The 13,613-nt window shown below is 41.5% G+C and overlaps 1 protein-coding gene across 1 annotated transcript in view; it reads left to right on the top strand.

Moving 5' to 3' along the window:
• Positions 1–13,613, top strand: part of MALRD1 (MAM and LDL receptor class A domain containing 1) — a gene marked incomplete at both ends in the record, with an annotated part of 444,317 nt that overhangs the window by 208,993 nt on the left and 221,711 nt on the right. Inside the window, one exon of the mRNA XM_084621129.1 lies at positions 708–996. Coding sequence (XP_084477255.1) covers positions 708–996 — 289 coding nt within the window. The remainder of the gene's footprint in view (positions 1–707; positions 997–13,613) is intronic.

Here is a 13,613-nt window from a genome sequence, read left to right on the forward strand (position 1 = left end):
TGGAGTGAGAGGTAAAATTCTGTCATGGACTAGAATCTGGTTGAAAGAGAACAAAGTATAAGAATAAATGCTTCACAGGCGATGAAGAACCCTTCACTGTGGTTCTTCCTTGTACTTTATCTACTGTTATCCTACTTGAGCACAGTCGTCATGTTCAATATTCTGTTTGTCGCTTTTTACTTATGAGTCCTTCTATTTTCCCTACTGTCTCTTGGTAGAGGCTCACTCTGAAGCAATCATACTAGGGTAGGAAAGAGCTCTGTGCAGGTGAGGCACTTCAGAGTCCAGCAACAACACCATAATTAGCCTGAGAAGAGTCACACTTGAGTGATTCAAGATACTCCGCATATGCTAACGGACATTGTTTATACATTGCTCCCTGCCTCTGCTGTGTCATCAGTTTTCAGAGTTTTAAATTTAAATGTGAAATTTGCTCAGAAGCAGTCTACCAGCAGCTCTATAAGGCCTGAAATGTTGGCTTCCAAAATAGCTTTCATTAGTTTACTGAAGGAATAGTTCTACAGATTACTATTAATGATATTTTTCCTTGTGTTTAATTAAAACCCTGGATAATAAATGATTTACCAATTTTGATGCTCTTCTGAGAACTGAGGATGCTTCTGTAGTGAAAATTTGGGATAATTATAATGACAGAGTATACATAATTTTCTCTACTGAGTATTTAATGTCATTACTCTTGGTTGCAGATATTATTTTATTACCATATGCATGGTGTGAACATTGGATCATTAACCATCTATCAGGTGACAGCATCAAACCAAGACAAAATCCTACTCCACCTAACTGGAAACCAGGGAAACTTCTGGCAGAGAAAACTGGTGCTTCTGGATGCAGATGAGGACTTTCAGATTACCTTTGAAGGGCAAGTTGGGAAAGGCTACAGGGGCGACATAGCACTTGATGACATCACATTCACCAAGGAATGTTTGCCATCACCTGACTTATCAGCAGAACCCACAGCACCGCCTTCAACAGGTATTAAATAGACTTCCCAGAATCTGATGCTGTGAAATTGCTCAGAGTAGCAAACAAGCCTTGCTTTGATTTTTCTGTTTGGGTTTTTTTAATGGTCAGAAATGAATATAATTTGATGTAGCTCTTTAGTATGTTGACTAAAGTATTGCGTAGAAGAGCTGTTTGGAAAAGTAAATCACTGATCCTGAATCTGCATGACATACTCATCTTGAGCAGGACAAACTCACAGGAGTGGTCCCATTTAAGTCAGCGGGGCTATTCACTTGAAAAATCAAGTGTGAAAGGACAAAGAGTGCAAGGGGCTTGCTTCCCTAGACCCATATGCAAAGAGTGGGCAGAATGCCAATGGGGAGTATAGGTACAGCTCCCTGCTAGCACCTCCCTGGTACATGTGAGACAAGAGGAAGAGGGCAAACCCCACTCCCTGCACACGTGCCAGAAGAACTGTTGCAAGGGTGACAGAGCTGCTACTCCACCATATGCTCCCACTGTAATTAGTGTGCCACCAATCAACACGCAGCTTCCAGCATGAACTGAAATTTAAGTCAGACACTAACCCTTAATTTTCATCAATTTTGATTGAGAGTGATTCATAGCCAGTGTGTCAGGAAAAGCTCTTCCAGTTTTTTAGACAGCTTTTGGCAGCTAAGCTCTCAGATGCAATCTATGAATATGCAGCTCTCATTGGGATTTCTGCCATGGCTTGAGGGCGGTATAGGACTCTCAGGATTTTGTATCTTTTGAAGGGAAGGCGTTTATAATGGGTTTCCATTGAATTGGGAGCCTGTTATTTTCCTAAATCTGTTTTCAGAAAGCCTTGTTGAGACAGTGAATTGGGATACAATAAGCTGTAATTCTTATTTTATTGATCTTTTGTTTCACATTTGTTCTTTCCATAAGCATAGTAGTTACCATCAAATTATATAACTACTTGAAAATTATGACAAACAGTTTAAAACAGTCTAGGCTTGGCTGTTGCAGAAACTCTATACTTTTCATAGAGAATGGTATTTTTCTAATGGTTGATGGTTTGGATTCGCTTTCCTCTTTCTTCTCTTTGGGGTGAGGAAACATTTTTCTTTCTAAAAGGCCCTGTGATTCTGATCTTCAGCATAATATCCATACTAGAGCTGGTCAGAATTCTCTAGATTAAATGAAATATCAAAATATCCTGTTTTGCTGAGACATATTGGTTTCAATGAAGTTTTCATCGGGGTTTGGGGGTGAGACAGGAGACACTCTGTAGCCTGAGGGTGAGAGCATTAGCCTGGGATTCTGCCTGTGTCAGAGCAGAGAGTTTCATCCTGTATCACTCTGACTCCAAGACAGCAGGGACTTGAACCTTGGTCTCCCAGATCTCAGCCAGTGCCCTAGCCAGACACGAACACACTCTTGCTTCCTGAATCAAAAAGCTCAGGTTTCAAGCTAAAAACTACTGACAATTTGTTTTTTACAAAAATGGTCAAAATGTTTTGATTGTGTTCCAATGGAAAATGAAAGCGATTTTGAAATCTCAAATGTTGCTGCAAAACAGAACTGTCATCCTCCAGTCATCTCTAATTTGTATCTCTCTTACTGTCCCCTTCCCTATATATATATAGTTCATGCTAACTGCCATGGGTTCTGTGGACACAATGACAGAGTGGCTAGCATTATCAATGACTGAGATTGGTTGCAATGAGATAGTAATTGCCATTAGGTACAGAAAGATGGTAGTTGACATTTGCCATTACTCCATAGGGTTCACTGAAATCATATGACCTCTGATGCAACATCAACAACAAATTAATTGGAACAAAAGATGTAAAATGTAGTTGTTTCTGTTAAACTGGATTGGACCATTAACAACCATTAGGAAAGTTCTTTGTTTCTCTTCATGAAGGTATTCTATTCCGTTTACCTACACAATCATTTTGAAAATTACAGATGGCACGTGTACAAAAATTCTGTTACTTTCTATCTCCCCAGGCTGAGACAGAACTGGTCAAAATTCTCCAACATTTTTGATTGTGCAAGTAATTTTTTAATTTAAACTTTGATTGGGTGGGGAAACAAACACAACTCAGACATATTTACAGAAATTATTTTAACATTTTTCATCCATATCTAGGCTGCAATAACTTCTACAAAGCAACTATACACAAAAAGATGAGAGATTAGGGCCAGGGTGTGGAACAAAATGACTCCTGTCAGTTAGGGGCTGAGGGTGAGCCCTTGGAAGCTATGGCATCAACCTGCCACTTGACTGCCTGGTGACAGGAGGAAATCTTAAATCACAATGACTCTATGGTCCCTTGCTTAAAGGCCCATCCTAATTGTCACTCAGTTGTGGAGATTCTGTTACCCACACCAGGAAGTCTGGGGAGATGCCTCCTCCTCCTCCTCCCCCAGTGTCACTTCCCAGTGCTCCCATGACCACTCCTGGTGGTAGCAGGCAGGTCATGGACTCTGCACCGGGGAGAGGTAGATTGGGTTTTCTGGTAAAGTTAATTGAGTGGAATTTTGGGGAGAGATTTTTCCTGGTTCTACCTTAGACTTCTTGTGTGTGAACTTTGATATTTACTTAATCTCTTTTGTCTCTGTTCCCAATCAGTAAAATTAAGGTATTGTGTTAAGAGTATTGAGTAAAAGAAAGTTAAGAAAGAGTATTGTGTTAAGAGTATTGTGAGGAGTCCATTAATTTGTTTGAGGTGCACAGACACTACACTGATCAATACCATGGAAAAGCCTATAGAAACACAGAAACTCACTATGTGGCTGCTGCTAAAGGATGGTTTTCGTCTTCAGAATTTCATTTACCACACTTTAGGCACTGAGTCAAGCTGGGCTTGAAACTCCATCTTGCACAGTGCATTCAGGTCAGAATTTGTCCCAGGGTGTGCAATGCTTTCAAAATATATCCTTAATACCTCATCAAATCCTTACAATCCATGCCATTCACTGCTCACTTCAGTCACAGCCCAGACTCCGTGGCCTTCATTACAGACAAGATCAATACTTGAAAAGTAAAAAACCTGATACTAGTTTGGCCCCAAGAAGTGCATTTGCTGAGGTTTCTAATTCTGTACTCTCTGGTGTTTCTGGACCTGCTGCATTTACAGTAGATGCGAGTCCCTGTGGCAACATTTGAAACTTTAAAAACTTTGCTTTTGATGGTGAAAGGCTGTTCAAAAATACTTCTATCAAACAAAAGTTATTAAAGCCTAAGAAAAAGTCATGAGGGACCCATTCCTTTGTATGATATATCCAGGATGTAATGGGTACAACTTCAGATGTTCACAGCAATTTCAAAGTAACAGTATGGGGTGTTAAGATTCATCTTAGCTGACATTATGTTTAGAGATTATGTAAATATATTTGCGTTTTCTCACCTACAGAATTTCCATTTATCCTGATCAGAGATTTAAACTCTGATTTCCAAAGGTCCCAGGCTAGACCTGCTATTAAGCCATGCTTTTTGCTGCATTATGGACAGTTATGGGGATGGAATTAGTTGCAGGGATTTGGACCCATTGATACCCGTTGATGCTGGGCAGAGGGAAACAAAGCAGCACCTGAAACTGTGCAATTGGGATAAACCAAGACTGAGGCATTTAGTCTTGTTTCCATAAGTTTAATTTTATAAAGACCATGGTGTGTTGTCTGTGTATGCAAAGAATGCATTGCAGGCCCCAGGACTTTCTGGCCTCCAAATGCACATGGAGGATGCCATTTGATAGAACAGGAGGAGAGTTGCTCCACCTCGGAGACTGCTAACAGAAACAGGGCGACTGAGAAAGACAATCACAGGCGTCATCACTCCTGACGCTGCATGGACCAGCTGCAAAGCAGTACACCCCAAGAGGAGGGGCTGGTGATAGACCCACTAAGGGGCAATAGAACCCCATAGACCAAGCTCATAGAGCTGACTCCAGAAGACTGTCTGAAAAGCAGGCCACCTTTGCCTTTTTTTTTCCTCCCAATTCCTCTCTCTCATAAGGGAAAGAACCTCTCTTTTGTCTGTTCGTTTGAGAACGCCTCATGTGCTGCAAACTGGAGTGGGAGGGAGGACAGTATAGATGACAGGCAAGGGGGTGGAGGGGGCCCCTGTTCCCCACATGTCAATACCTGGAGACAGATAGTTACAGCGGCTAATTTTAAAAGAGAACAGAGGTATAATTCTATAACAAGGTACTAGTCTTCTAAGTATTTAAACTCTGTATTTCCCGTTGCTGTTTCTCTCCTTGGTAAATATGCAGTAATATTTAAAGGATGGAGGAGAGAGTTTGACAACTCAAAAAAAAAAAAGTCATTTTGAAAGCATTGTCATGGACTGCTGATTAACTGCCTGTCCGCATGGCGCTGCTTAGCAGCCATCCCAGATTGGCAAGTCAGAGAGCTGCTTAGAGTGTTGAGGCTCAGAAACAATCAAGCCTCATTTCAGGGCACTGCTTATCACCTCTTCACTGTATGAATAATGATGGCTATTGTAGTATCTGGAGCTGTTCACACTCTACAATGGTAGCCTGTGTAGGAAGGCAACACTACTTACTCCTTCCACTGTGGCTTTCTTTGCTGTGGGCTGGATTTGAAATGTACAGTCTGCCTTGGGTAAGGGGCAGCACATAGCTGCAGCACTTCTGGAGCAGCCCTGGAAAAGGCTCCCCTGCTCTGCCTTTGCTCTGCCTTTGCTCTGGAGCGTTCGTCCCCTTTTCTGGAGTAGCCTACTCCCCACTATGTGCCTGGCCAGTTCAAGAGGAGACTGGGGGGAGTTGAGCTAAGGTTCTTCCCGTAGTTCATCCCTCTCTGCCCTTTTGCTCACAGGGAAACTATCCAGTGCGTGGTGAGTGTGCCCCATTACACTCCTAAATCCAAGTCAATATACTCACCCTTCTTAGCATGGTAAGGAGGCCTAATGGCCAAAGTCACTGTACTCTCCCCTAATAGCTGGGCAATGCAGTCCAATGGCCAGAGCCAATAGATTTGCCCCTCTTAACAGGGCAGTAACGTCTAGTGGCTACAGTCAGAAAATTTGCCTCTGTCAGCAGAGCAGTAAGGCCTAATGGCAACAGTCAGTAAATTTACCCCAGTGAGACAGCAGTAAGGCCTAGCGGCCAGAGTCCATAGGTTCACCCCCCATAGCAGGGAAGTAAGGCCTAGTGGCCAGTCAGTAAATTCACCCTGGTGAGACAGGACAGTAAGACCAAGCAGCCAGAGTCAGTCAGGATGGGGGCTGCCACACACAAGAAAGGGGGGTGGCAGCCTGGGTAGGGGGTCCAGGCCCTCCCTCTCTACCAGACCCCAGCCCAGGGCAGGGGCATGTGCTACTGAGTCAGTGGGTGGGGTAGGGGGTCTGACCAAACCACACTGGCTCAAAATTCCAGTTCACTAGCTGGGCCCCTATCAAATTCCCCTGGGCTGTTTCTTACCATCATTCTTGCTGCCACGGTCTGGGCATCTCATTTATCTCCCAGTTCCCTGGTCTGAAAGTCCCCTGTGACTCTGGACTCAGCAAGGTCTCCATAGATACCTTGGAGTCTACCTGGGTTGCAGCATCTCCAGTTCCCATGGCCTCAGGCTTTGGCTGATCCTTGGCTGGAGACAGCAGCATACATCCTTCCTCCCCAGCAGTCAGCCACAACTGAGCTGAGCTGCTCCCTTTTATACCAGTGCACTTGGAGCATGCCTAGTAGAGTGAAGGGGGCCTGGTTTCCTCAGCCCACAGTGTAGGCACCGTGTCACAGGGCCATATCAGGCAAGTGTCCCCTGTTATCTTTCCACTATAGCTGGGCTGAGTAGGGGAGGTCAGTAGAGGTCACTCCCCTGCACAGACAAATAATGGCTGCAGAAAAGGTGTGAGGACCTTTCCATTTTATTAAATTTGGTGGAATTTCCATTTGGTGAAATATTAATAGATCTTAGAGTTAGAGTGACCCATTTTGCATTTTCCTCTATTAATTGTTATTATTATTATTTATTTGTGTTACCGTAGTGCCTAGGCACCCTAGTCATAGACCAGGACCCCATTGTGCTAGGCACTGTACAGACGCAGAACAAAAAGGCGTTCCCTTCCCCAAAGAGCTTATAAAATGGCAAGACAAGATGGGGAAGAACAAGTAAACAATGAAACAGTATTGGGCAGCTTAACCAATGGTGGTCTCTGTGCACCAGCAGCCTAACTGTTGTCAAGTTTTTCATATACATCATAGGAAAGAGTTTAGAGGAGGAATTGAAAGTGGATAATGAGGTAGTTTTCGGGATGTTCATTGGAGCTCCTCCCAAGCTTGTGGAGTAGCAGGGGAAAAAGCAGAAAGGTGCTTATCTGAAAATTTAACAAATAGGCAATGGAAGCTGGCATCATAGGCCAATCAGAGGCAAGCATTGACACCTCAGTTGTGACTGAAAGATGATAGATGAATAGCGGAGATTGACTATGAAGAGCTATGTAAGTGAATACAAGCAGCTTATGTTAGATACAATAGAGAAGGGGAAACCAGTAGAGGAATGCAAAGAGAGAGATGACATGGTCAAAGTGACAGGCTAGGAAAATTATTCTGAATGGGTAGGAGTAGGGCAAAGTTGCATTTGTCAAGGCCAGAGAGAGAGAGAGATGTTGCCATAATCAAGATGCAAGATAATGAGAACCTGGACAAGAGTTTTAGCAATGTGGATGGATAGGAAAGGTAATCTCTTAGAGATATTATGCAGAGAAAATGGGCAAGAATTAGATATAGCCTGGATGTGAGGACCAAGCAAAAGGTCTGAGTCAAAGATGATGCATAAATTATGGGCCTCAATGACAGGAAGGATCATGATGCCATCCACCGTGATCAAGAAAGGAGGGAGTGGAGAGGTCTTTGGGGAGAAGATTAGGTGCTCTGTTTTAGCCATGTTGAGCTTGAGCTGGCAGCTAGACATCCACAAGGAGAGGTCAGAGAGACAGACTGAGATTTTAATTTGAACAGAAGGAGACTGATCTGAAGTAGAGAACTAGAACTGTGAACCATCTGCATAGTGATGGTGGTGGAATTTATCTTTGTAGATGAGCTCATCCAGAGTTAAGGTAGAGAGGGAGAAAAGAAGGGAACCCCCACAGAGAGTTGGAGGAGAGATGAGGAGGATCCTCTGAAGGACATGCTGAAAGAGCTATTAGAGATGTAAGAGGAGAACCAGGACAGAGACACAGAAGCCCAGGGAGGACAGGATTTCAAGAAGAGGAACCAAAGGTGATAGTGCCAAAGGTGGCTGACAGGTCAAGGAGGATGAGGATGGAGTACTGATACAGAGCTTTAGCTAGAAAGAGGTCAATAGAGACTTTGGCAAGAGCAGTTTCAGGACAATGCAAGGGTTGAAAACTGGATTGGAGAGGGCCTAGGACTGATTTGGAGGAGAGAAGCTCCAGAACGCAATTGTAAACAGCTCATCTCTCTTTCATCTCTAAACTCATTGAATGGGGTGGGTTTTTTTAAGGTGGGAGAGATTAAAGCATGTTTGTATTGTGAGGGAACAAGCCAGAGGAGAGTGAGAGGTTAAGGAGAAGAGTAAGGTAGGGAATGAGGGTGAGCACAAGGGAGATCAGAATAAGGAAGAGAATGGGGTCACTGGAACAAGTGGAGAAGTTAAAGGGGGAAAGCAGATGAGAAACTTCTACAACAGTGAGAAGGAGGAGAGAGTTGTAAGGGGAGAAAGGAGAAGTGTATCTAGCATTCTTACCTTGACTAGGCTACAGTTCAACATTGACTTGGCTATAATTGTAGTCGGGAAGGTGTGTAGGATCACTATTTAATGTAATATTTGTATTTATTTGAACATAGCCATGGATGTGCATGACACTTTACAGACATAACACGGTAGGTCCCCATCTCAAAGAGCTTATAATCTATGACAAAACAGTAGGGGGGATGACATCACCCATGTGGGGAGAAGATAAAGGAAGGATGAGTGTTACAAAATATGAGCTTGTGAGGCTATTTTTGTATGCAATTTTATGCACAACATTCATTCTTATTTCATTGATTCACGGATGGGAGTCATCATTGTAAAAGTAATAAGACACCAAAGATTTATATTACAGTGTTTGGTGATTAGTGTTTATGAACCATCTTCAGCACTCAAGCTAGAGTGCTTTGGCACCACAAAAAATACCACATTTACTACATATGGAATAATTACACTAAAAATTCTCTCAAGACATTCAGTTAACAGACAGACATTGGGGGACATGACCTTGTGTGGGTGCGTGTGTTTCAGATAAGATTATTGTAGACTCATAATGCACAAAGCTATATCTCTAAATGTTTTACAGAATTCAATAATGAAGTTAACATTAAAATAAATGAAAGCAAGGGGAGAGAAATTAAGAGGTAAAAGATGATCTTGAATTGCCAAATTCTGTCAATTGCTCTCAATCTTGTGTATCCAAAAATCTTCTGGGTATTCACCATGACCCTGTTTTCACATATACTGATGTGGCTTATTGCTACAGCAAGATTAAAAAAGATTAGACACGTACAAATAAGAATAGGCTCTGCAGTTAGACTAAAATACAGTTACGAGAGCTTCAGAGTATAAAGTAATCTTCAGCTAGAGTCAGGAAAGAAATTTCTCCCTATGCACAATTAATTGAATTACAGAGGGTTTATATCTTCCTCTGAATCATCCAGGACTGGGCACTGTCTGAAACAGAGTACAGGATGAATAATAAACAGAATGATAATACATGCTTAGAGCATGTTGTCGAGCAAATCTTGAAGAGGAAAACTGCTTCTAAAATTGCACCCACAATTTCTGTCTGCACCTAAAATTGTACAAGTGTAACTAACTTTCAGGTAAAAATAGGCTGTAGACATCTGACTTCCAGAGTGTTCCTGCAATGGTGATAGAGTCTATATTATTTTATTCTCACCTTTGATTGCTGTGTACTCACAAAATTGCAGGTGCTATATTAGGAGGCCAGGTGAGGCCCATTTGAAAATGTGTCCTTTATATTTGTAAGGCAGTACACACTCTAATCTTAATATCGCTCTGTCAGGAAGGTAACTAAAGACAACTATCCTCTTTATAGAATGGGTAAAATTGAGATAGAGGTTAAGTGACTTGTCTAGAGCTACATAGTCAATGGCAGAGCTGGGATTAAGACTTGGGAAGTCCAAAGATGGCAGCTGAATCCATTGGACTTTGAGAAAGGGTAGAACCACCAATAGACTATTCTGGTATAGGACAAAATCTGTTCCCTGTTTTTTGGACTATTGTAGTTTAGATTAGTGATCCTAAAATCTGAAAGTTCATGATGGTTGTCAATTGAACCCTAGGATAGTGCCTCGATAAAAATGAAAGTTATGTCAATTATAAGTCTACCTATTTTGACAGTTTCAATTATAAATATAACATGGTCTGATATGAGATGATGAAACAAAATTCCTACAGAATAAAAGTGTTTCTTGAATTATAACTGAACTTTGTGTGTGAAAAAAGATGTCTTAAATTCAACTTGTCCCAGCTCCACTGAAGTAATTATAAGACAATCCAAAGGAGGCAGTAACAACAGTCTGCTGTGTAAATTCTCTTCTAGATGTCTTTTTACTTTGGCTTGAGTTCAAAGTTGTTCTGCAAAGTACAGTAGACTCAGAAAGAAAATGAAAATCAAATAACCTACCTTCTTCTGTAGGATGGGCAAAGCTAGGATATAATTTCACACAAAAAATTACTTGACCAAGATGCGTTCTTCATTTTGTTCTAATCTGGTATGTGTTTACTGCCTTATTAACAAATACAGAAATGTGAATTTCTAATTTGTCCAGGAATGAGCTTCCCAAATGAATCTGACATAAGAGTCCACTGTATTACCAATTTTCAGTTTTACAATTATAGTTAATTTTAATAGCATGAGATTAAAGTTGATAACTTAATAGAGATGTTGTAGGTACTGTAATAATACAGTAGCAGGTTTAAAGTCATCTGCTGTACATAATACAATGCCACCTCCTGAAACTAAGACAAGATTTTTCCTGTACTTAGAAAAATAGAAGAATGTGGAAATAATGTAGAATGAGTGGGTTATTGTTGTAGCTTCACACTATAACAATCCTCAGCGTAGGTGATCCAAGACTGATTATATGCTCAACAACTAATTTAATACCTTGGTAAGGTGTTCTGAAGGCAATTCTCTCCTATAGCGAGGAGTGCAAGCTACCTATGTTGCCTGGAATTTCATACTTTTCAGACCCTTGTATATCTTCTCCAGCCAAGCTCCAACTATGTCTCATTACATCAGTTTAGCTTGTTGCATTAATTAAAACATACATAATTTTGGATCCAGTTATTTCATTCCATATGTGTATTGTGTTTTTTTAAATAAATTCAAAGGCAGTTGAAGTCTCACAGATAGATCTACAATCTTATTGGCATTTACCCCGAGACAATGTTTGTTCTTTTTTAGCACCACTTGAACTCAGAACACCTGTCACTTAAAACAAAACACAAAACAATCTCCCATCTAAACTGTTTCCTTCTTTCCCTCAGCTCTGGAATGCCCTCTCTGAAATTACTCTGGACATCAATGTTAGTTCAGGATCAGTGGCAGGTTTAGGAAGCAATACTTCATGACCCGTTAGGGCTAGAAACAGGAGATTCTCTTCTTACCAAAGGGGCACAGAATTTGCTATTAAGTCACAGTACAGCGGGCTTTAAAACTAAGACACTGGTATATATGGAAAAGCTCCTTTAGTTCACTTTTAAAGGAGTCTAATATTTGTTGTAATTTTATCTCATGCTGAGACCTGTACAGTTTTGCATGTAGCATCGAAGGGAGCCAAGCTGAACAGGTTGAGTGATATGAAAAATTGTGGCAATATGTTTTTAATATACTCAAACATCTTAAAAATAGTTTTACTGTAAGGCAAGTGGTGGGTGCAGAATGCATGATAGCATGGTGTGGTATAAAGACCTGACTGGCACTTAATTGGGATGACCAGCATGCTTCACTTGTGGTTTGACCACTTGTGAGTAATGTGGTCACCCCAGTCACATGCTGATAAAACTTTCACAACACAGCACTCCATCATGTTCTCCTTCTTTTTATATTTATATATATATATATATATATATATATATATATATATATACACACACACACACACAGAGTCACACATTACCTTGTAAAAATAAGTCTAAAGAATGAAACTGCTGTGGTTAGTCATTCTTGGATCTAATGCATTAAATGTAAGAATGAAAGAACATTCAGATCTATAGTGAGATCAGAGCATGGTTTGACCCATAATTAATTACGGCTTTGAGAGCGGGACAGTAGAATATGATTAATGTCATCTGCAGCCCTTTGAAATGAGGCACAGTCAGCACTCATTTTTCTCTTTGTCAAAGAACTTTAGTACCAGATAAGTGTCTGGGCCCTTGGGCATCCAGAGATACATTGAAGGGAAATGTGTCACACCTCTGACATCAGAGTATGTGACAGGTCAGGAGGGATTACTCCTCAAGGCAGTAACTTTGAAATTGAATGGTCTTTGAAAAACTGCAGTTAACAAAGCACATTTAAGGAGCTTGTATTAATTTGTGTGCATGCATGGGGCAAACTCATGATTCCTCTGAGGCAATGGTCTGCTGAGGGAGCAGGTATACTGTCTGGTAGGTGGTTGTGGGAGTCATCATGGCTTTAAAACCCACAATGCCTCCACTAATGCAGGGGGACCCCACTGGGGAGTAGCTGTTGCTACACTTTTGGAATGGCATAACCAGCACTGCTCTGCCAATACAGCTCTGTCAGCACTGGGGGGCCATAGTGAATAGACCACGTCTGCATCCAGCCCAATCCTTTCTGGGGCCACTAGTTTTGCTGGCATCACTAACTCTCTTCTCCCACTGGGTTCTCCAGATCCTGTATCCAAAGTCTGCCTCTGCATGGATGGACTGGAAAAGTGAGGAAGAGTGCCCCTTCCCCACTGTAATGCACCTTCTGAGAGCCAGCCATTAATTGTCCCCCAGTATATTTACTGTGGTACCTGCAAACAGATAGCCATAAAAACATCACATATAAGCCTTTCATGGCGGGGATTGACATGTTTCTGTTTTGTACAGCACCCAATAAAATGGGAGCCCCCAATCCCATTTTTGGGCTTGTAGGTGCCTATGGATACTACTTACTACTGACACACAGAGATAATGAAGCTATAGTATGGAGTATATTTTAATTAAGATTCATGGAAATAGCTAGATCAACTGCCTCCCCACTAGATGCTCAGTTGCTCACCTGCAGGGCTTGTCTACCTGAGGGATTCTTGTACCAGTGTAGCTGATTTGAAACCAAAGGAAGTGCTAGCCCTGTTTTATACTAGTGCATCACATTTGGCTGGCATTTGAACCATTATAGATACTAGTGCAAAAAATCTCTAGTGTAGATGAACTACATGTATGTGAAAGCAGGGAATGAATGAGCTTCCCCTGATATCTAATGAGGAGCTGAGGGAAAAGACTTCAGGATCAGACCATATTTCCATAGACACACTATTCTTATCTTGGTGTTCAGCAAACAGAGCAGCTTTGCCGAAGTGATCAATTTTTGCTGGCAGTGGGTTACAATTCACTTTAGCATTGAATGCAGGGGTAGTGAAATGTTGTTATCC

Source organism: Lepidochelys olivacea (genome assembly GCF_965140295.1).
Source record: "Lepidochelys olivacea isolate rLepOli2 genome assembly, chromosome: 2".
Lineage (NCBI taxonomy): Eukaryota > Metazoa > Chordata > Testudines > Cheloniidae > Lepidochelys > Lepidochelys olivacea.